General features: G+C 33.4%; 3 protein-coding genes across 3 annotated transcripts; all 3 read right to left on the reverse strand.

The window, feature by feature from the left end:
* LOC110707907 lies at nt 1–3,015 on the reverse strand. The gene is made up of 2 exons (XM_021885988.1): nt 2,058–3,015; nt 1–326 (listed from the first exon to the last, which is right to left on the reverse strand). Exons 1-2 carry the CDS (start codon nt 2,700–2,702, stop codon nt 171–173), a joined length of 801 nt encoding a protein of 266 aa, XP_021741680.1. The 5' UTR covers nt 2,703–3,015; the 3' UTR covers nt 1–170.
* Nucleotides 3,016–9,614: 6,599 nt separating this feature from the next.
* LOC110708132 lies at nt 9,615–11,342 on the reverse strand. Its single transcript, XM_021886239.1, has one exon. The coding sequence runs from the start codon at nt 11,340–11,342 to the stop codon at nt 9,615–9,617; it is 1,728 nt and encodes a 575-aa protein (XP_021741931.1).
* A 6,945-nt stretch (nt 11,343–18,287) lies between these two features.
* LOC110707908 lies at nt 18,288–20,364 on the reverse strand. The gene is made up of 3 exons (XM_021885989.1): nt 19,976–20,364; nt 19,751–19,862; nt 18,288–19,446 (listed from the first exon to the last, which is right to left on the reverse strand). The coding sequence occupies exons 1-3, from the start codon at nt 20,164–20,166 to the stop codon at nt 19,231–19,233; spliced, it is 519 nt and encodes a 172-aa protein (XP_021741681.1). The 5' UTR covers nt 20,167–20,364; the 3' UTR covers nt 18,288–19,230.
* Nucleotides 20,365–25,256: the final 4,892 nt, after the last annotated feature.

The following is a 25,256-nucleotide window of genomic DNA, read 5'->3' on the forward strand; positions in this document are numbered from 1 at the left end:
TAAGAAACTAAGAAATATATATATTATATATGCACAAACTTACATTAATTGTTATCATTTACAAATTTGTTGTATGATTGACCAATCCTAGATCAGAAAATAAAAAAGGGGTATGTGTCATAAGACCTGGCCTATATCTATAAAAATTCAAATTATCATCTCAGTTATCACTACTGCAATGCTCTCTGAACTTTGGTTCTAAACAACAAAATGCACAATTTCTCCATTGAGAAGTAGAGGAAGCAGCCAGTAGCATGGGTAACAAAGGACCCAAAACTCGAGCCCACGATACAATGCCAAGCTGGCCCATATACCTTATCAAACTCCTGCAAAAACCTCAATATAAACAATATTAGTTATGATATATACGAGATTTGATCACGGATTTAAAATTGGTAAGATCACATATCTTAAAATTACACGAGTAACCAAGTAAGCTAATTAACATCCACATGAATTTAAAAATGTTGCGAAAATAATAGGAAAAGGCCCATATATAGTGACTACTGACAGCACCCGGAGGATGACTAAGGCAAGGCATATTAAATGTACTAAAAAAAAGGCAAATACTGACAAGTTACAAACACCAGTTATTATAGAGGATAGTTAACTATTCATCACAAGTCATTAGTCATAACACATGGGTTGTTGGAATTGGATCTTTCTTAATCTCAAGTTAATTGAATTAGTACTACTAAAAATTACTATTTATATGCATGGCATCTTGCCAATTAGTAAGGGATAGCAATTATCAAGTGGGGACCAAATATGGAGGGACTAGATTGAAGCAAAAGTTGAGATCTAGATTATTGTTCATTTCATTTTTACATTATTGGTCTTGATTGTTTGGTCAATTTGACCAATTTATTGTCTACTATTCAATGTGTTTGTGATGAGGAGATCATAAGATGGGATCTTCATATATTATACAAGTATTTTTTTATTTTATTTTTACAATTCTAGGCTCATAATGGCATGATATAACACATGATTGTTGCAATAATTTGAACATTAGATAAAAGAATAGGAGTTATTTTAGTTAATTAGGTTTCGAAAAGTGGTACCTTTGCTTAGGAATCTAATATCATTTATGTCAATACTCATTGCCTTTATGGTTATATTATACAAAGTATATAAAAAAAAAGATATAAAATTTTCTTTTAACCACTACTTGTATTTGAGAAAGAATCAGGGAGATGTTTGGCTCATTTTATGATATAGAAGGTAAATACACAAAGATAAACTCAAGATGTAACGTGTGTTTACGCATACAGATTTTAGTACGAGACAGATTCATAATAAAACTAGAAAACCAAGATAACTTTTTCCTGTTTAGGACAACAACTTTGGTGTCTACCTCATCAACAAACTGGTGATAAATTTGATGTTGATTTGGTAATAAATGTGTAGTCCAGAATACATTCTCTAACTCAAAACATGACTATGTTCATAAGAAGTGTCACAAACCATGCATGCGTAACTGATGAGTGAGAGAGACGGTAGTTCTTAGAAAGCATTTGACGTGTATAGTAGCTAAGGAGTGACCACTATCTCGTGTAAGCATTAAATTAGGTTGGACAAGATATAATGGGCGAAACCACAGATCCCATGTGCTGCTTCTTTTGCAGTTTAGTACATGTGGTTTTGTGGAATTTTTGAGACACTCTTTAATATTTAGCCGGGAGTTGTTTTGTTTTAATGTAAACCATTATTGCTTCTAAAGAGGGATAGTAATGGCATTATTGCTTTAGCTTATTTAGTCTCTTTCAGTTTTAGCTAAGCTTTTCACTCAATTTTTTTTTCTTGTTATTATTTCCTAACTTGTCTTCACAATAATGACGTCATTTTTCTCATCTTTATCTAATTAAACCCAAAATAAAAAGGTATTATAAACAATAGAAAAAAAATAAAATACACTTCCTTTATCTCTAAATGTTGTTCCTACGTTTGACCTTTTTATTTGTTAAGACAATCATTATCAAAATACAGAGTAGAAACAACATTTGAAGACGTGGTGGTACTTGTAAGTCGGAATTATAATCTTTAATTATGCTTACCTTCTTCAAGTTGAAAGCAATATGCTTGGCACTGAATTTCTCCAAACTATCGTAAGTATTTCTTGCACATTGAAAAGCTTGAATTTGCATAAAAACAGGCATATCAGTTACCAAAACCTTAACTTGTAACAATGCGATGGCAGAAACCATGTCATTTTCCAATTTTGCCCCTGTTGATTTCCTTGCTTTTTCCACAAATTTCCCAACATAAGCCACATTATTTTCAACATGAGAAACTGATTTCCTTGCTCCTTCTCCTTTCCCTTTCCCTTGTAATAAATCCTTTGTTATTGGGAAAGGGAATTCCTTTCCCTTTCCCTCTATTTCTTCACTATTAGAAGCAGATTTTCTCCCTTCTATAATATTATTTACCTTACTTTTCTCATTACTTTTTACCAAACTCAACAATATACCTTCTACACTTGACACTGATTTCCTTTCTTTTCCCTCTATTTCCTTTTCCTTTTCCTTTTCCGGCTTTGATTTGGGTTTCGATTTTCTTAAACCACCCCATACACTAGAAGAAATAATTCTTTTTGTCACCGATGTCGCCGGAGTTTGATACTCCGGCGTCCGGCTACCCGTGGCAAACTTGTACACATATAAATTCCCTTTCTTTTGCTTCTCTAGTGATGATGCGTTCATTTTTTTTTTTTTTTTTTTTTTTTTTTTTGAGACTTTACTATATGTTTTGGTATATGGTACAATATTTTTTTTGGGTTTTCCTAAGGTGTATATATATATAAATGTGCATAGGAAGTGACACTATTAAGGTATAATAGCCTAAAAAAAAGGTTGGCCCATCATTTAAATATTAATAAATAAAAATAATAATGATTTATTCATATATATTATGATGATTTAAGAAGTTGGGTGAAAGGATGATTAACTGATGTGGCAGACCATGTGGTAGTGCCAATTATCAAGGATCACATAAAGTGGGTTGGTTGTGGAGAAGGATGAATTTGTGTAATTTAATTAACAAAGAAAATTAAATTAATTAGAAAAAATTTAATGTTATGTATGTAATGATTTGATTAAATTTTGTTTTTATTATTCTTGTTTTAATATAATATGAAATAAATCATAGGAATTATGATGGGTATACTGACCAATTGGACCCCTTTGGGTGGAGTATATTTGTCAGGAAATCAGCAATGTTTCTGAGCTCCCTAACAAAGGACATTACCCTACCACATTTTTTTGTTATCATTCCTTTGAACAATCAACTCTTGGAATTAAGAAATTGGCTTTGAGTTTTAGCTTTAATTTAAACTAGAATTAAAGCTTGCAATTCAAAGATGATTTAGTTTCTTTGTTAACACATTTAAAAGATTATGCACACTTTTAAAAAAAAGGTGTGTTTTGCATACGATACATGTCTATAGACATGATTTAATTAAAATGTTCTTTTAAGCATATCATGATGAGGAATACGTACTCTTGAATGTGAGACCTAGCATATGTACGACTGTAAGGTAGGTACCTTACCAGTTACCACCAAACTAACCAATTTCTCTCTTATTGAGTAATTAATAAACGATTCACAAATCTATTTTCACGAAAATTATCTGTCTAGTAAAATTGCATGAATACTACAGTATAACTTATCCTTTACATTAATATTATTCACAATGCTGTCACAATTATTGTTAGGGATTAGGGCTCATGAATTTGTTTATTGCATCATTTGAATTATTCATGATGAACTGCATTTAAGACTGAATTAATGTGAAAATATTTAGATAAAAATGAAATACAATTGATGACAAACAAAGAAGGAAGTGAGAGTTATTAGCAAGGGGTCCTGCACTACTGCTGCATACGTAGTACAGTAGCAAATTTAGCCTTATTAATAATAATGTGATTTAATTTGGGAGTTAGTGCAAAAAAATGGACTGCCAAATTAAGGGTGAAGTAAGCAGAAAACAATTAAATAGGTAGCCTCTCATTTTCAGGGCCCAAAATAAATTGAAAGTGTCTGAAGAAATTATAGACAAAAGAAGAAATAGTACAATATCTCATGCCAGTTATTAGCTATATGTAAAATTCACCATAGCATTTCTGCTGAAATTTAGGGCTATTACTATATTTGGCGACTAGCTTAATTAGCACTAGCTAGCATGATATCGACTTAGCCACGAGTACTTATTTTTCCGTTTAGTCAATAATACAAATTACGAAATAATTAATAAACAACGATGTTTGAGATGTCTATTATTCTCTTGAGTGTAATTAAATTTAATTTCAAGTATTTTGATCGTCAAACAAACAACCACAAACTCCGTTTTAATTTGAACAAAACTGTTTTTTTAATTGAAATGCAAAATTGTTCATTTACTTGTTTTGAAAAAAAGAGTATGGGAAATTAAGCAAGCATTGAAATGCTTATTTGAATGCAAAAGTCTTGTTGGCTTTTATCACATTTGCCTTATTATTGTATATTAACAAAATATAAATTTCATTTGATTTGCCTTATAAATTTATTCCTTTGCGTCGTACCACATTGATATATATATTTAGGCGATTCTGAAACGTACTTATCAAAAAATGAATTGTTTTATCTATAAACATGTTTCAATGAAATCTAAACTGCAATGATTTTTCCCGTTCAAAAAGTTCGGATTTGACTTCACAATAATATGTTCGGCAATAGTACACTCCATTACTAAGAACTAAGTTATCTATGGAATTAAGAGCATTTTATGTAGGGACGGGTGGATAACTAGAGCATCCAAGTATCGACCACTCAATGATTTGGAGCATCCAAGTATCCAAATTCCAAACAAGGATGACCTTAGCCCTCCCCTATATGCTTCAAAACCACATAACAAGAGCAACCAAAATCATCACACAATTGTTGCAAATAATGGAAAATTGACTATACTTGCATTTTCTCCCACATGAGAAAAGATAGGATAGAATTTGTAGAATTGTAGGGTCAATTTATTTGTTACTAGCTAAAAGAGACATTCATGAATTGTTTTTATTTTTTTCCTAGTACACTCGTATACTCTTAAGCCTACACTGGTTCTATTTTAAATTTAATTGACGATAAGTAAGTAGTTTACCATAATCTTACATGTCAGTAATGATCTCTGATCTATTTTTTCAATATGCGTGGGACACTCTCACTCACATATGGATGGGTTATAAGTTTATAACTTAATAAACACACGTGTTCTTCAAATTTGGGACAATTATTTTTACTCTTATATGCATGCAACGGGCGTAAAGTGTAAACTGCTATTGAATTTTTTTTTTTTTACTATACGGAGTAATCAATTATATATATATATATATATATATATATATATATATATATATATATATATATATATATCCATTGCACTTTGCTGCTTTGCACCCCCAATATGGGTATTCTATTTTAAAAATTGTGCATTTCAATTCTTTTGATGCATATATAATTGCGTAAAATATGTCCTACGATTAGGCTTAATGTTGGGCAAAAATCATGGTAATTGAGCAACCCACTAGCATATTATATACTTCTGTAGACTTTTTTCCCTTTGCTGTTTTTGGAAGTAATTAAGTTAGAAATCATACTATATATGACATATCCACTTTAGGCTATAGATAAAGCGTACTTCCTAATGCACTTCCGGAGGAATGTTAGTTTTGGTGTTCGGCGAGGGAACACCAGTGCACATAAACAACCTACATGAACAATTTAAAGGTCTGATTACCCAATGAAGGATTCATAATGCCTTAATAATGGCATGACACGAAAGATAAACAAATTAGTCACGTTGTTGGAAATGAAAAAACCAGCTACTTTAATTTGCCTCTTAATTACTTTGTATTAATTTTAGCACCTTAATTAGGATGCACCCCCAACAATAAATTGAGTTTTCGGCTAGGAGTTCCAAAAATTTCAAAATAGCCCGATTTCGTGTATTATAAAATTCAATTTAGCCTCTCCAAAGAAGCATATTTGGTGGCAAAACCCTTATAATTTATGCACTAATTCATGATTTTGTACACCTTGTAATCATGTTTTAACCCAACTAATACCTTGGCCGGCCATGCATGTCTTATTGTCTTGCCATTGGTTGGGCTGTGTCTAGGCCCTTTGCCAATTGCGTCCAAGGCCTTGTGCCTACATGATCAACATGGACATGACTAATAATTTAGGGAATTTATTGGTAGATTTGTAGTTGCCTTGTTGTTTTTCAATTAAATTCCATACATATATACCTAATTTATGTTTTAAAACTTTCTCCGTTTATTTTTAGTTACATCACTTTCCTAAAATTAAAGTTACAAACTAGTTGTTTCACTTTTTTTTTAGTTAATTGGTAGGCGTGTCGCGTACCTATCAAAAATAACCTAACAGACCAATACTAATGTAGATTGGCAAGCAAGGGTCGAATCCCAAGAGACTAAGGTTCAAGAATAATTAAATAGACTCAAATTCCTACTAAGCAGAAATCAATAATAATCGAGTAATCAAGGAACTAATGTGTGGACAAATCGAAATTAAACTAAAGAATATGAAGAAATCAATTAATTAAAACATCCAAGATCAAGTATCACCACAATTACGAATGATGCAATTATATTTCTACCCCTAACATACAATTCCAACTGAACGGGGAAAAGTAAACCCTAATCAATACCAAGGACCTCTCTCGAGTATCAATGGCTTCCCTAACATACAATCAAGCCTATTCTCATGGTATCATGCAAATTAGAGACATTAAACACATTACTCTCACTTCCCAATTATCAAATCCAACTACTCTCGTGTTGAAAATCAAACCCTAAATTGATCTACTCAAATCCGTTTATACCCAACTCTCGTTGTGATAGAAACAATGGAATAATCACAATACCAGATTACGTCTAACCTAGAATTTGCATAATCACAATCAATTTATCAATTCAATTGGGATAGTTATTAAAGAATTTAAAGAATTAATTCATGCATCAATCATAATTGGGCTACCCTAGATCTTGGAATAATAAACTACTCACACATATTGAAAGAAACAATAACAAAAATAATTAAAGAAAACATGATTAATAAAATTAATGATGAGAAGAAAATACCAAATCTTGAATTAATTTGAAGGTGGAAAGTATGAATCTTCAATCTTGAATTACAAAAGTAGAGGAAAATAGAGAGAAAAAATAGTTCTTCCAAAGTAAAATTAATATCCTAAAATAAAACTTAATGAGATAATAAAACCCCACTTAGTATAAATAAAACCTAGAAAAGATAAGAAAATCGGCAAAAGCTTGGCGCACAAGAATCTGAGGAGGCACGGACGTGCCTCATCATAGGCACGGACGTGCCTCTCTAGAAATAAAAGACGCTGCAGAGTCTGTCTTCCAGGCACGGACGTGCCTGATGCTGGGCACGGACGTGCCTGCTCTGCTGCGCGTATCACTCATCTTAAATCAGTCATAACTTTATATTCGGAGCTTCGTTTGAGGCGTATAATATATTGTTGGAAAGGTATTCAAGTCTACTTTCCAATGCAACTTGAATCACTCCATTATCATTTGTATATCAAAAGTTATGAGCATAATAGTGAACAGGTGTCATATTTGCCAAGTATTTCATCAACGTTTTGCTTCATTTCCACTCAATTAGCTCCGTTAATCCTGAAATACATCAAAAACAACGAAACTACCCATAAAAGCATCGAAACTAAACCAAATTACACCAAAATGGACTAAAACACTCGACTAAGCTAATAAAACCAACCAAAAATAAGCTAATAAATATGCACAAAACACGACTTATCAAACTCCCCCAAGCTAGACTAATGCTTGTCCTCAAGCATTTAACCATGAATCACAAGGGAAGAGAATGGCAACTTCTCAAACAATCACAATGTGCCATCAAGTTCAAAACCACGATAAAACAAAATCAAGAGTCAACTTACACAAAAACCACCATTCATCTCATATACTTGGGCTTGACAACCAATCTTACCACACATCTCCCCATACCTACTCACACAAACATGAATAATTCTCACTTTAGTTGTGAAAAATAAAAACAATAACGCTCTTGTGTTTACGGGGTGAAATATGATACCACTCAACCTAAGCATAGAATGTACATCAACTTCACATGAATCGGCCTCTTTAGGCTTGCAATGTGACTTTCTCCACTTTTAATGATTGATTGCAAACACGAAAATCATGAAATCCATATTAGGTAAGCTCGGTAGATAAGGTTAGACGACGTAGTTTGGGAATGTGGTGCTCAAAATAAAACAAATCCTAATCCCACTACACATTCAAATGTCGGGTTCAATCCAACCTTATTTCCTCCAACTTCATACAATATAAACATAGCCCTTTTATTCTTTCTTTCCTTTTTTTTTATTATTTTTTTCACAAAGAGGAGGGAATTAATAAATAAAAATAAATGGAAGAACTCTCAATTTTTCAAAAGCCTTTAAGGCCACTTTTCTTTTCTTTCCTTTCTTCCTTTTCTAATATCCCCTCTTTCTCTTGTTTTCTTTCTTTTTTTTTTTAAATTCGAAAACTCTTTTTTTTCGCTTTTTTTTTTTTTCAACATCATTCACACTCATAGGGCTTAACAAATGTAAAACACCTTCAAAATAAACCTAGAAAAATAGCTCTAAAGCTTTAAATGTAGGGTATCAAGAAGGGGTTAATATGGCTCAAATTGGTTCAACCTACGGGTGAATGTAAAATAAAAATAAATAAAAACAAAAAGAAAAAACATGAAGGCCTAGAATGTGGAGGCTCTAAATTCTACAAGGGAATTTCAATCATCTTTTCGCGGCATGCATCATAAAGTCTCAAAATAGTCAAAAAGCGAGACCAAGAATTCGATTATATGAAGGACAATCTAATCACACAAGAAGAAACATGACTGAGGTAGAGTGAAATCAGTCAAATAAGGCTCAAGACTCTCACCAGGTACACAAACTATTCACATAAGTAGAGCGGGGAGACCATCCTGGCCACTACCTAGCTCAATTCCAAGCACATCAATGAATGGGTTTTCGAAAACTCTCTTTTTTTTTCAAAAAGCACACATATGTGATTATAATCATAGAAGCATAGTCATGCAATGACATATTATTCGACACTGGAAAGAAATAAACTACCCAAAAACTGAAATAAAACTAATATATACATGGTGAAAAGCAAATCCTCCCCCAAGCTAAACCATACATTGTCCTCAATGTATGCATAAATCAAGGCAAATAAACAAGGGGAAGGGAAAGACAAACTACTGATTAGGAGGGGTGGGGGAGAAAACCATACCTCGGGTCGGTGCTAGGTTGGAAGCACGGACGTGCCTTATTTCGTGGACTCCATCTTCGTAGAATTTTCTCTTTTCACCTATTTAGACAGGAAAATAATAAAAAAATAGAACACTAATAACCACATCGAGAATCAAAAATAAAAATAAAAAAAAAGAATAAAAGAAAAGAAAAGGATCGAGAATGGGTTGCCTCCCATTTAGCGCTTGTTTATAAGGTCTTTAGCTTGACCGTATTGATACTCATTGGCTCAACCGGGATCACCACACGAAGGGGGAACTCAGCAATGTTGCCCATGGGGATGATTGCCTCCAAGTGACTCCTTCATTTTATTGTTTACCTGCCTTATATCCGAACTCACCTTCATGTGGCCAAGCACATCATCAGGTGGAATTTTGTCCTTGCTTCTCACGAAATTTCTATCAAATACATACTTATCAGACAAAGGGTTAGTAGCATCGATTCTTAAGCAAGTACCACCATCAAATATAGAATTATGTTCATTAAAGAGCTTGAACATGACTTGTTTATCCTGGGCCCTAATGGTTACTTGTCCTTTAGGAACATCTATTAAAGCTTGACTTGTGGCAAGGAATGGACGACCAAATATAATCGGGATCATATGGTCTTCTTTCATGTCCATAACAACAAAATCAACAGGAAAAACAAGTTCACCAACCTTAACTAATACATCTTCAACCACACCCTCAGGGAGTCTAGAGGTCCTATCAGCCAATTGAAGAGAAATAGGGGAAGGCCTAAGTCCTTGCAAGCCTAAAGTCTCATATAATGAATAGGGCATTAAGTTAACACTAGCACCTAAATCGCACAAAACCCTATCGAAAAATTTCTCGTTTATCGTGCAGGGGATAGTGAAACTACCGGGATCATGCAGCTTAGGTGGTAGGTTATCATATAAGAGAGTAGGGCCCTTCTTATGTGCTACTTCCTTATCCTCTTGTTGATATTTGATATTCTTTACAAAATTTGCAAATTGAGGCATTTGAACTAAAAGATCAGAAAAGGGAGTAGAAGCGTGTACCTTCTTGAGGGCTTCACAATATTTGCCAAAATGTCTATCGAGCACGGCTTTTGACAACCGTTGCGGGAAAGGCATCGGTTCCTCATAAGCCTGTGGAGCCACATATTTGGAGCTTTGAACATCTTTGCCCTTTTCGTCTTTTCTAGACTCCTCACTGCACATCTTTTCAACAATTTGCCTCGGAAAGGCTTCATTTCTTCTCAAGAAAACAGCATTGCATTGTTCTTTTTGAACCTTTGCTTGATCTTGAAGAGTTGATAGGCGACTCACCTGTTGTGAAAGTTGGCTTATTTGGCTTTCCATGAGCTTATTATGGGCTTGCAACTGTTGGATGGAGTTACCTTGTTGTTGGATAGCACTATTGGTTGTGGTAATAAAGCTCTCTATCATCACTTCAAGGCTAGATTTTTGGGGTTGTGGTTGCATTGGCTGTTGGTTCATGGATGGTCTTTGTTGGAGACCAGGTAGTGGTTGGTTATAGTTGTTGGGTTGGGGTGGTGGTGATGGATTCTGCTGTGCTTGGGTGTTCTTGTATGATAAGTTTGGATGGTGTTTCCAACCTTCATTGTAGGAATTTAAGTAGGGATCATAAGGATATTTGGGATTTGAGGAGTAGAAAGCATTGGCTTGTTCAATGGACATCTCACTTGTATTCTGCGAAATCTGTGGGCAATCTGGTGCAATATGACCCTGCACATTACACAATTGACACAACTCCTGTGGGCTAGTAGAGGTTCCAGTTTGGAACTTATCGAACCTGCTTGTTAGTGCCTGCACAGAACTGGTTAGCATAGTTAAGGCATCAACATCAAGTTTACCTCCCTTTTTCACAGTATTTCGGCCTCCTGGATGATAGTTATCATTGGCTGCCATCTTCTCTATAAGTTCCTTTTCTTCAGTGGGGTTCTTTGTCAAGAGAGAGCCTCCTGACGCAGCATCAATATAGATTCTGAACTCATGAGTCATGCCATTATAGAAGGTTTGAATTAATATCCACTCTGGAATGCCATGATGAGGGCATTGTCTCTGTAGCCTCTTAAACCTTCTCTAAGCCTCATAGAGAGACTCATCATCTGACTGTTTAAAAGTGGATAGCTCATTCCTCAACCTAGCAGTCTTCTCGTGTCCCAAAAACTTCACTAAGAAGGCCTTCACTAGCTTGTCCCACGTATCGAACGAGCCAGCGCCTTCATCTCTCAACCACTCCTTTGCCCTATCCCGTAATGAGAAGGGGAAAAGGCGTAGTCTAATAGCATCATCTGTTACACCATTCATTTTCATTGTATCACATTTCTCCAGAAAACTATCAATATGACTTACCGGACAATCATGCGGTAAGCCTGCGAATGAATCATTGGAGATAAATTGAATGAATTGTGGCTTAAGCTCGAAGTGCTGAGCCGTTACAGGTGGCCTGACAATGCTAGAAAGAAGTCCGGTAGTCGTATCAGGAATACCGTACTCCAAAAGGGATTTCGTGGCGTGCGTCATGTTTCTATTGGTTTGATTTCTCCTTCTTCTTCTACCTGCTCGTCTTCTTGCGGTTGCTTCGATTTCAGAATCAAAAGGTACTAGATCTTCCAAACCTGAACTTCGTGTGGGCATGCAACAAGAAAACTAGAGAAAGAGTATCAAAAACACAAGAGAAAATAGCTGAAGCAGCGAAATAAGCCTAGCAAAAATGAATCACAAATAATCTAATGAAACCGTTAGTCCCCGGCAACGGCGCCAAAATTTGGTAGGTGTGTCGCGTACCTATCAAAAATAACCTAACAGACCAATACTAATGTAGATTGGCAAGCAAGGGTCGAATCCCAAGAGACTAAGGTTCAAGAATAATTAAATAGACTCAAATTCCTACTAAGCAGAAATCAATAATAATCGAGTAATCAAGGAACTAATGTGTGGACAAATCGAAATTAAACTAAAGAATATGAAGAAATCAATTAATTAAAACATCCAAGATCAAGTATCACCACAATTACGAATGATGCAATTATATTTCTACCCCTAACATACAATTCCAACTGAACGGGGAAAAGTAAACCCTAATCAATACCAAGGACCTCTCTCGAGTATCAATGGCTTCCCTAACATACAATCAAGCCTATTCTCATGGTATCATGCAAATTAGAGACATTAAACACATTACTCTCACTTCCCAATTATCAAATCAACCTACTCTCGTGTTGAAAATCAAACCCTAAATTGATCTACTCAAATCCGTTTATACCCAACTCTCGTTGTGATAGAAACAATGGAATAATCACAATACCAGATTACGTCTAACCTAGAATTTGCATAATCACAATCAATTTATCAATTCAATTGGGATAGTTATTAAAGAATTTAAAGAATTAATTCATGCATCAATCATAATTGGGCTACCCTAGATCTTGGAATAATAAACTACTCACACATATTGAAAGAAACAATAACAAAAATAATTAAAGAAAACATGATTAATAAAATTAATGATGAGAAGAAAATACCAAAGCTTGAATTAATTTGAAGGTGGAAAGTATGAATCTTCAATCTTGAATTACAAAAGTAGAGGAAAATAGAGAGAAAAAATAGTTCTTCCAAAGTAAAATTAATATCCTAAAATAAAACTTAATGAGATAATAAAACCCCACTTAGTATAAATAAAACCTAGAAAAGATAAGAAAATCGGCAAAAGCTTGGCGCACAAGAATCTGAGGAGGCACGGACGTGCCTCATCATAGGCACGGACGTGCCTCTCTAGAAATAAAAGACGCTGCAGAGTCTGTCTTCCAGGCACGGACGTGCCTGATGCTGGGCACGGACGTGCCTGCTCTGCTGCGCGTATCACTCATCTTAAATCAGTCATAACTTTATATTCGGAGCTCCGTTTGAGGCGTATAATATATTGTTGGAAAGGTCTTCAAGTCTACTTTCCAATGCAACTTGAATCACTCCATTATCATTTGTATATCAAAAGTTATGAGCATAATAGTGAACAGGTGTCATATTTGCCAAGTATTTCATCAACGTTTTGCTTCATTTCCACTCAATTAGCTCCGTTAATCCTGAAATACATCAAAAACAACGAAACTACCCATAAAAGCATCGAAAATAAACCAAATTACACCAAAATGGACTAAAACACTCGACTAAGCTAATAAAACCAACCAAAAATAAGCTAATAAATATGCACAAAACACGACTTATCATTAATAAACTCTATTCTATCTCTCTCCTATCACACGAGTCCATTTTTTTCCAGCAACTTTTTGGTGCAGCAGGCCACATCGTGTGACAGGGGTTACTCGAGTTATTTGTTAGGGGTTACCCGAGTTATTCGGTCAGGTGTTACTCGAGTTACTCGTTTAGGGGTTACTTGAAAGGTTCGGACAGGGGTTACTCGAGGGGTTCACTCGCTCAAGGGTTACTTGAGGGGTTACTTGGTCAAGGGTTACTCGAGTTACTTGGTCAAGGGTTACTCGAGTTACTCGGTTAGGGGTTACTCGAGGGGTTACTCGGTCATGGGTTACTCGAGTTACTCGGTTAATTAGGGGTTACTCGAATTACTCAGTTTGGGGTTATTTAAGGAGTTCGGTCAAGGCCGGGATTACTCGAGTAATTCGGTCAGGGGTTACTTAAGGAGTTCAGTTCAGGAGTTACTTGAGGGTTAAATCAGGGGTTACTTGAGGGGTTACTCATTCAGGGGTTACTTGAGGGGTTACTTGGTCAGGGATTACTCGAGGGGTTCGATCATGGATTACTTGAGACGTTACTCGGTCAGGGGTTATTTGAGGGGTTACTCGGTCAGGAGTAACTCAAGTAACCCTGATCGAGTAACTTGAGTAACCCCGACAACTCGAGTAACCCCTGACCGAGAAACTCGAGTAACCCCGACAACTCGAGTAACCCCTGATCGAGTAGCACAAGTAACCTCTGCCGCATGGTACAGCAGACCGCATACAAAAAATTGTGTGTTTTATTTTTAAAATCTCTATTTCTTTCATTTCCAAAAATTGTCTAGAAGTCCGTAATTTGCAAAGTGATGCAATTAAAAAAAAAGGGAAGAAATAGAAAAACTGCTCTGAGCTTGTTTGGTTGAATGTAGGAATTACAAATACCTTGGAAATATTTACCATGAAATTAAACTTCCTAGGAAATTCTAAAAAGTGCTTGGTTAACCAAGAGAAGTGGAAATTTGTTAGAATATTGAATATATTTACCATATATTCTATATTTATCATGTTAATGTATAGGGGTGTTCAAATATGGGTACCCGGATATTCGGGTACCCGAAAATCCGGGTAGTTGATAAGTCGGCACGTGTCTCGTCCCGAATAATTTGGGTACCCTAATTATCCGGGACGGGACATGGGTACCCGGATTTTATTTATTTATTTATTTATTTTGTAAAACAAACCGTAAACTTAATAGATGGTGAATGGTTTCCAATTTTCCACTGTCTCAAGTTCTACGAGAGGCATAATGTGGGTGGAAATTTCCTGCTCTTCCTTCCATGCTTACGCCTACATTAGTCTAGGTAACATAATTTCGGATTCAAAATCTTGCATCTACTCAGCATTCTGTCCATTAATTAACTAACATGCACATAAACATGTTTGGCAAAAACAACTCCTCGTTGAAATATGTCATATTGCCATTCTTGTGGTTTCTACTCCTTGCTTAAGATGTTATAATTTATAATTTCTTGTAAATCTATTCGAGTATCCAACAATGATCTAAATAAGCACACACATGTTGACAGAAGAGGATTTAATTTGATTTTACAACTGAAAAATTAAAAATCAAAGATTTGTAATATACCGCAAATTTAAGGCATGGAGGAAAATTGAGCCAAATTTCTGGAGGAATTGATGTGCCATGTATCTCTGCATAGCCATTTAGCAACCGAAGGCGAAGAGGCGAATTCTCACCCACCTCTATTCGTAATTCACCCGGATTTCTATTTCTGGGTTTTTGATTTTAGTTGGTGGGTACTGTTTAATTCTGGGTGAAGATGAAGTTTATGAAGCTTGGATCTAAACCTGATTCATTTCAGACTAGGCTGGTTAACAGATTTTTTTTTACGGGTGTCCGAGATTAGCAAAGCCTGTCCCATGTCTCGGCCCACGAAACTGCTATTTTAGCGAAACGGGTACTGACCTGAAAAAAACTGAAAAATTTGTCAATTTTCCATCGGATTTTTTGCGGGTCATCGGGTAATCGAGACGGGACAACCGGGTTCGGGTTTTTTTGAACACCCCTATTAATGTATATCTTGTTCGTGATAATATATGGTAAATATATTCTAAAAAAATTTCCATGGGAAGTTCCACTTACCTAGATCCCCCTAGGTAATTTAGTTCTTCCATTTTGTGGGAAGTGAAAATTCCTAGGAATTTCTACTTCTCATGAATTTGTCAACCAAACACCATAAAAGAATTTAAAATCCTAGAAATTTCAACTTCTCATGTTTCATTTTGTCAACCAAACAACACCTGAAGAAGGGAATGATGTGAGCTCCTCTCTAATGCAAAAAGTAAAAACTGTAAAAAAAAAAATATATATAATAATAATAATAAAAAAAAGAAAAAGTGAAAGGGCATACTAGGAATCTTTGTCCAGTGAAAAAAAGACAATTTAGATCAACAATCTAATGTATATTCTTAACATTTTAAAAGTAAAAAAGTTACCCAGATTTTGACATTTTTAGGACCACCAGCAAATTTAACTGAAATATGAGTCATAAAGCTAGCTTCTTATTGTCATCATTCACCATGAACTAATAACAAATTGACTTTTCTATTGAGTTTTAGTGTACTTTCTTTATCCTAGGAGAAAACCAACCAACATTTTTAAATTTTAACTTAATCTGATATCGATCTAATCGGTGCATAATACTTGCTTTTTAAGTAATGAGCAAAAAAAACGACCAGGAAAAGTTGAGTGCCTTTGAGTTTAATTTGGAAACACAAAACTAATTAGAGTACATTTTGCTAAAGTTAATAAAAGCACTCATATACTCCGTAATATTAACATGTCCGCACACCATGTTAGTAGCACACATAAATGTTACACCTAAATTGGCTAAATATCTAACTAATTAATTAGAGCACATGCGTGTTATACCTAGCCATGTGTAGGGAATTTTTTCGATTTAAATTTAGTTGTAATGAGGAAAAATATGTAATAAATAAGAGGAAATTTATGTAAATAAGAGGTATAAATGTCCGCGCACTATTTTGAAGAGTTTTAAAAAAGAGGCAATTAACATTAATGAGGGAAAATAAGTAAATAAACATTTTAGAAGATATAATTCTCCAAACACTATTCATAAGAGTTATCTCAGACTTTTTAAAAGGTGGGAGTAAAATCATATTTAGGTAGATATGGATACAATTCGTTTTTTAAAGTAACTATAGTATTAATGTTGTATAAGAATTTTAAAACTATATTTTTAGCCAAATAGCTACTCGTAATACTATACATAATGTTATCTCTTTTAGTAAATGATGAGCATGTATCTATAGACTCAGATTTGAACCTACATGTAAATGACTCCACATTCAACATTGATCAATTAATTCATATTCATCAACACTTAGTCAAATAATTCATGTACATAATAAGGTTGTTGTAAGAAAATTGAATAGATGGAAATCTTTATGATTGTCAGCTCACTTCTCAAAGTTGAATGGAGTCTAAATTGGCAATAGGACATAACCATAAAACACCAAAATATAGCCTAACAACTAAAGCTTAGCCTATTTGAAATAGTAAAAGTTTGAACAAACACGAAGGTATTATACTCTTATATATATTTCTAAAATTTTGCATGTAAAAGTAGTTGATTAAGTAGTTGATATATATATATATATATATATATATATATACTTTGTTCAGTTTTCTTTCCTAAAACTATAATGTTCAACAATGTTGAATAAACATATTAAATGAACATCTTTTTTCTCAATTGAGAAATTTGATGTTGAAGAAGCAACTTGTACTAAAGGGTCCATCTCTCTATACCTAATACGGAATCGAAAATTCTCTTCACGCAACAGGTAAAATGGAGAATTCCCTCACCTAAGATGTAAAGTAGTACACTAGTAGTAAGATCTATCTCCTTAGAGTGTCCTAGATCAAGTTAGATTACGGAGTAAAAGTCATCAAGTTTAGGTGTTTTCATTCCAAAACTACCATATTATTTAATTAAATTAACGTGAAAATACCTTTACATATACCCAAATTGTCAAAAAGTCCGATCCCTGGATGCATTTTGTCATTGCTCGCTATATCCAAGAGCAAAAAGGCATATAAGTAGTTCGGTAATAAATATCATTCTCTACATACGTACATACTCTAGTTAGCTAACCATTATATATATAATTGGCTAGCTACCTAGTATATATTGACATCTATATGACTTTCAAATTGTTTAATTTCTCTCTCTCTCTCTCTTTTTTTTTTCCTTATTATGTTAGTTCAATTGAAAGAAAAATGAGAAAATTGCAGAAATAGGGGTTCCTTGCAGCCCAAAGCAAGCGCGATAAACAAGTTTGTGTGGCTTTGGACTGAAGGGAGCTCCTAATTCTTCTGTTTTCCCTTGTTGTCTGGTTGTTCGTATGCATGTCTTCGATTAACACTTGGAATTGTCGATATCAGGGTACTAAACATGCAATGCATGCACAATTGCACATACAAGCAGTATCATTTGATCTTATTTATAGGTATGTACTGTTTTACGTAATAATACTTGTATTGTGTTTTTAAAGTGAAAGTGTGTTTTGAAAGGGTTTTGTTTTGATTAAATGTGTACATATCATCTCTTGTAAAGTTGTAATTGCCTTGCCATGTATCTTATCGATTGAAAGATCGATAATCAATCTGAACAAATTATATTATTACTAGCATTAGCCGATAAGTATCATCATATCAGTCAAGTTGATTGCTTTTGTTTTTGTTAGAGGTGAATTATGACCCTTTGTTTGTTAGGAATCTGCTAATCGACCAACAAAGATCGAGCCTGGCCATTCCTAACCTTCATCTCCCAAGCGACCGCTCATGGTGAGAATTGATGATCAAGTTATAAAGAACATTGTAGAATTGAACACTAGAGACAACCACATATAGAGCATTGGATGCTTGAACTAATTGGTTAAGTAGTTATTCTAGCTTGATCAAGCCCTAGAAATTAAGCGTTGGATGTAAAAAGGCAATCCGTCATCAAAGTAAAGGAAGAAAAAAATATGGGCTATTCTATTATCTCGTGGGCCCATTCCAATTCAAAGAGGGCCTGCCGACTAAATTTAAGTTCACAAAAAAACATAATATACTCATATCACTCATACATCAATATATGTAGTTTCATCTTCTATTTTTCTAGCAAATTTATGTGATCACTTTGTAGTTTGTACAACTGAATTACAAAACATAAATGTTTTCAAAAAAAAAAAAAAAAATTACAAAACATAAATGTTTTCAAAAATAAAATAAAATTACAAAACATAAATGATGGACATTATATCTTACTATTGTAATTGGTATAGTTTAAAGCATGCCAAAATGAAATGAAGACAAGACGTGTGGAATGGAGAAATCTAATGACAAATTAAAATTAGATAAGTAAAGTAAAGATAAATAATTGACATAGTACATGTTTTTTTTTTCTTTTTTTTCAAGAGAGTCATAAAGGGTAGATGATGCAGATGAGATCTGATTCCAGATCGGCCGACCTTAGGTACCATCCCCCTCAAGACATTTAACAACCTAGCTAAGCTAGTTGGTAACTTGGTATCCACAATGTAGTGCACTTGTTGTAAACTTGTTCTTTAATTTCTACAATAACCATTGATGAATTATTGCCAATTATTTAGAAATTGCTGAAACGTGGACAATATCGATTGGGCAAGTCGCGTTTTAGTGGGACCACCGGGAGATTATCACAGTCGCAAATCTCAATCACAAAACCATCTGGGTCATGGAAGAAGAGTTGATCAACGTTAATTCCACCTTCAATCACCCTGTTTTTAACATGTTCTATTTGCATCTCGTTTAGCTTCTTTTCTACCGTAGCTATGTTTTCGCACTACAATATCAAATCATTTTGTCAATGTGTGCGTAGCCATGCATTGTAGTTACTCAGCTTTAGAACATTTTTAATTAACATTCAAGGTTTAACGTACCATAAAATTGTTTTTTGATGCAAACGTACCATAAAATTATACATTAATTAACAAGTGTAAATTTTAAAAATGTTACGTTATTTAAAAAGCATAGGTTGTATGTCAAATTTTGTAGTCGTAGTTATAACCAAACTTTCAAACCAAATTTAGAGAACATAATAATTGAGAGAAGAAGAAAATGAAAGGGAAAAAGAAAAAAAAACGTACTATGAAGGAGATATGATTGTCCTTTGGATTAATCACTTTAGCATCTGGTTTGCCATTTGATTCATCATAATTACTCTCTAGCAAATGTATGCCAATACCGTAGTTAAACAACCTACAACACCAAACAATAAGGCGAACCAAAAAATTAAGGTCAATCAACCAGTAAACTTAAAACCCAAGAAGGAAAATGATGCACTTTTAAAGATAAATGTCACTTATGCTTACCAAGCACCGGGAAAATCTAAAGACCCTGGCCGTCTAATCGAGATAAACCCAAGGACATTTCGGTAAAAATCAAGAGATTTTTCAACAGAACGACACCTAATTGAAATGTGATTTAAGGATACTAAACGAAGAGGATTCTCTATGTTTTCTATAGTCATGATATCTTCGTCTTTGCACGTTGATTCAACCATGTATATGTAATCTAACACTAATCTAAGAAAAGAAAATCAAAGAATTGTATGAGTAGCAACCTAAAAATTTATAGTATATATAGAATGAATTAAGAATCAAAAGAAAATTATTGATGCTTTGACAATGTCGTATGTACGTAAATGTAGAGGAGTACATGTTTTATACGCCGGTCGAAAATATAAAAAAAAAATAATAATGTCTAATTCACGTAGATTTCCGCGTCGGAAATCTAATAATTAAGCTAGACATACAGCTGTTCCCATTAGATCGACATGATTACATAATTTGTTTAAATTAATTTCTTTATAAAATAAGGATATGGTTTACACATTCAAATAACTATAAGATAATTAGCTTAGCTTATCTCAAACGTTAAATACTTTTGTTGACAGGGTGTAATTCTTATCATTTCTCAATAATGTCGTGGCACAGGAAGAAGAATCGATGGTTTACTTTCGAGTGCATAGTAAGCATTGTGCATTCGTGTCCTAACCTACAAATAAAATATGTCATACGTTCATAAAGAATATACGGAGAGCAGTTTGTTGAAGAGGCACATAGCAGTGTAGCACTAATTCTAAAGAATGGCTCAACTAAAACCTATCAATTGTCAAGCTAGATCAACTAATTTGCTGATCACGTAATCACGTTTATCAAAGAGTTAACGGCCAACTAAATACCAAATTTGTTGGAAGCATAAAAAGAATTTTTAAAAAAACTGATTATCAAAAATTTAAGTATGTAATCTTCTAACAATAAAATGAAAGTACAATAAAATTTCTCCCATAAAAAAATATAATAAAACTATATGCAAAGTAATTCTCTTGCATTATTATAACTTCATTGTTAGCCAACAAACAAGAAAAAATTAACGTAATGTTTTATTCAAAACAAGCCAAATATAAAGTACTTTGTTGTTTCAGTTCAGTTTAATTGTTAAAATCCGATGATATTTTGGTAAAATTTAAGGGACCAATTTCAACAAGCAACACATGACTGAAATGTAATATGACGAAGAGAATTGTAGACATTTTCTTTGTCATAATAAGTTCTTCTTTTCATGCTATCTCGACTACATATAATCACAAACATTATATTAAATAATTTATATACTTCGTATTCAAAATTAGAGGTGTCAAAATCACATCCGACTCGATCCGAAATCGACCAAAAAAAATATTCGATTTAGATTTGATCTCGCGTGAACACAATAATTTAGCATGATTCAACTTTAAAAATTAACTCATCAGACTCGATCCGATCATCCCAATTGACACTTATATGCTAAATGATTAGTGTTGATAAGACTTTGCTTAATGAAAACTAAATGCAGATATATATTTATATGAAAATTTACTGTAGATGTTTGACTATGTAAGCAAATCAGCGGGGAAAAAAAAAGGGGTAAAAAACTACTATAATGCATGTTATACACTCAATGGACATAATAAATCAGTAATAACAAAAGTCAAGTCTAATACAAGTAGATTTCCCACGTTAATGATGCGAGATTGCGAGGGATACAGGTATTCACGTAATCAAGTTGTTTCTTTTAAACTCCATGTTATCTACGTGCATTTTGTTTAATAATCAGTTAATCACAACCCTACTAAACACACATATATCCAATATAATATTTCATTTAGTTAAATTTTCATAATGCTCAATAATTCATTTAAGACTAGGATAATTGGAACAACGTATAACTCCAAAAAAAAGTTTCAACCAAAAAACAATTGATATTGAAAACCTCCCTACTTCAATGGAGAGAGCACTCTAACTCCGTCAATTTTCACCCATCACTGCCAATTGTATGAAAGGAGAGGAAAATGTTTTTAATTGTACAGCGTGGGAAACGATGCTTTTTATTTATAAAAATGACATTTGATAAACATAATCTCATGTTTATCAATTTAATAATTTAGACACCTTGGTTTTCTCGTAAGATTATAACAATTGATAAACATTATCCCATGTTTATCAATGTTATAATCTATACACCTGGGCTTTCTCGTAAGATAATTTGTATGTAATTAATGGTACAATAGATATTATTATATTAGATTTTTCTATTTACTACTAGCATAAGTAAATAAAAGATACATAGTATTAATTACTCCTTAGCATTGTTATTAAAATTCCGATTTAAATCTTAGAATTTTATGATTTTACGATTCATGTATATCACACGATTCAATTTACGATTCTACCCGATTTTACATATTTCTCTTAAGTAGCGAAATTCTTAAGTTTAAAACATGCCTATATAGTTATTTATAAATATATATTGTCAATTATTGGTTGCTTAATAGGTAAACAACTACTCCCTATGTCCCTATTTTTTTTGCTCCATTGCCAAAATTTGAGTCAAACTTTGACCATAAATTCTCGTTATTCTACAATAGGTAATATAGTCACGTGGAATCTTGTTTGGTTCGTTTCATTGTATATTTAATTAATATCAACTTTTTATAATTTTCTCGCGTGTGAAAATGGAGATATAAATGATTTAACACGTGTCTTGGAGGTCGTGAAAAGTCAAATGGGGCAAAAATAAAGGGACAGAGGGAGTATATTCTATCAATAATTAGGTTTCAAACTCATAATTTAAATATATTTAATTAAATTTAGATATGACGTCTTAATTATACATGTCGGTAGAATCTTACGATTTTACGAATCGATTCTGATAGCCCATTTCGATTCAAAGTAGAATCCCGATTTTGATAACTTTGCTCCTTAGTAAAAATATTATTCCTTGTGATTTTAATTCAAATGAATGTTAGGAGTGACATTAAAACCTTTAATTTTATAATTCAACATTTAATACGTAATTAGAATTATTGCTTAATTGATTACTTGGAGTAGGAGTATCAGGAATGAAAGTTTGATTAATTTTTCTATCTGGATTACTATATATCTTGGTGAATTGTGCAGAGCACTACTTCATTTCGTAGCTTTCAAAGATTGGTTCAACTTAAACCTTAATTTCAACTTTCAAGATCAAGCAGACGGCTGATCACGACTGTTAAATGTTAATTAAAAACAAGTACTAAATTTGTTAGAAGCATAATACTAAATCAATCAAAGTAAGCTATAAATTTGTGGTGGGTTAGCTAGCATGAGTACAATCTATTTTACTATGATCGTTTTTATATGTGTCCAATTAGTTTATTATCAGCATTAGTATAAAGCCACTGATCTGAGCATTTTAGAAATATGGTCCTGTGAGCCAAAGAAAATAATTTTACAGTAATTGTATATACGTAGATTTGAGCATGTTTGGTTAGAGTATTTTTTGGGGTGGGAATGGATTCAATTCAACCATTACCATGATTAAGTGTTTGGTTAAAAGCTTATAAATAGTGTGAAGCTGCTCAAGTGATTTATCCATCCAAGACAAAATACAGAGAGTACTTCAAAAGAGCAAACAGTTTATCTTACTTAGTTTTATTTTTCTCTCTAAGCTTTCATTACCTTATTTGTAATTGTGATTGAGAGAAAAGAAAAGTATATCTTGTGAGTATAAAAGAAAATATCAAAGAGTGATATACTTAAAAGTATTTTTATAATACTTAAAGTATTTTTTGGGTAGTAGTAGTATTTTTATTTCTAGGATTTGAGTGACTAAAGTGTAATCGGGGGATTACGAAAAGAAGAGGGAATATCTTCTAGTTGCTTTAGTGCTCTAAGGAAAGAAATAAAAAGTTTGAAATCCTAAGGGTTAAAAACCTCTAGGTGGAGACGTAGGCATTCTTGCCGAACTTCGTTAACATATCGTTGTGTCATTTATTCTTTTACTTACTGCTTTTCGTTCTTTCCTTTTAGTTTCATTTCAAAGTTCATTTCAAAGCCTTGAAACCCAGAAAGTGAAATCAGTTTATTCCGCCTTGAAACTGATTTCAAGACCTTGAAATTACAGTCTTTGCGAAAAACGACCATACTCTATTCAACCCCCTTCTAGAGTATTATTATTGTAATTCTATCACCATATTGATCCTTCAGGTTAAAAACTTTAGGTAACAATTACCATTACCTAGGAGTAATGATTTCCATTATTTGTTACCTCTCTATAACCTAAGGTAACAATACCCTTACCTTTCTCAAACAAAAAGAAAAGGAGTTATGATTAAGTGATTCCTTTCCATAGTTAAACCAAACAAATGAAAAGGTAAGTGTTAAATAATTCCTTTCCTCACTCTTATTTGTTTCCTTTCCACTCCATTTCCAATATCTATACCAAACGCCCGTGTTGATGCCTTGATGGTATGGTAATTTTCAATATATATCTTATAACATATTATGAGACATAATTCGCGCGCGATCGATAATTGCACAACATCAATAAGCTTAAGCACATAAGCTAGAATTATATCCTTGCACATAAGCTACCTCTACAATATCATCATAGAGAATACAATGAATTGCCGAAGTGTGTATCATTCCTTTATTCAAATTAAAAATGCATTATATTACAACGGAAATCCTTTATCTTATACAGCAACATGAGTCGCCAAGGCAATGTGAATGTGGAGCTTGCGCCCCTCCACAACTTGCGATACATTCTCCATCTGAACATCCTGGATCTGGTGTGCAACGCCCACCTACTCCAAGTACTCCGATTTCTTGAGGTAACCTTGAGCTCGTAGCATTAATTCACAAATTCAAGGTCATTATGTGTAATATCCTTTTAGGCCTTCACAAATTCAAGATCATCATCTGTAATATCCTTTTGATCCTTCACAAATTTATGATAATCATCTGTAATATCCTTTCGGATCTTCACTCACAAATTCAAGATCATAATTTGTATAATATCCTTTTAAACCTTCACGTACAAATTCAAGATCATGATCCGTAATATATATCCTTTTGGACCTTCACATCATTTTGATCATCACCTATCAGTAATATCCTTTTGGACCTTCACAAATTCAAGATCATCTATAATATCCTTATCTGTAATATCCTTATTTGTAGTATCCTTTTGGATCTTCACAAATTCAAGATCATCATCCGTAATATCCTTATTTGTAATATCCTTTTATCATCCGTAATATCCTTATTTGTAATATCCTTTTGGATCTTC

The sequence above is a fragment of the Chenopodium quinoa genome, unplaced genomic scaffold (genome assembly GCF_001683475.1).
Source record: "Chenopodium quinoa cultivar QQ74 unplaced genomic scaffold, ASM168347v1, whole genome shotgun sequence".
Lineage (NCBI taxonomy): Eukaryota > Viridiplantae > Streptophyta > Magnoliopsida > Caryophyllales > Amaranthaceae > Chenopodium > Chenopodium quinoa.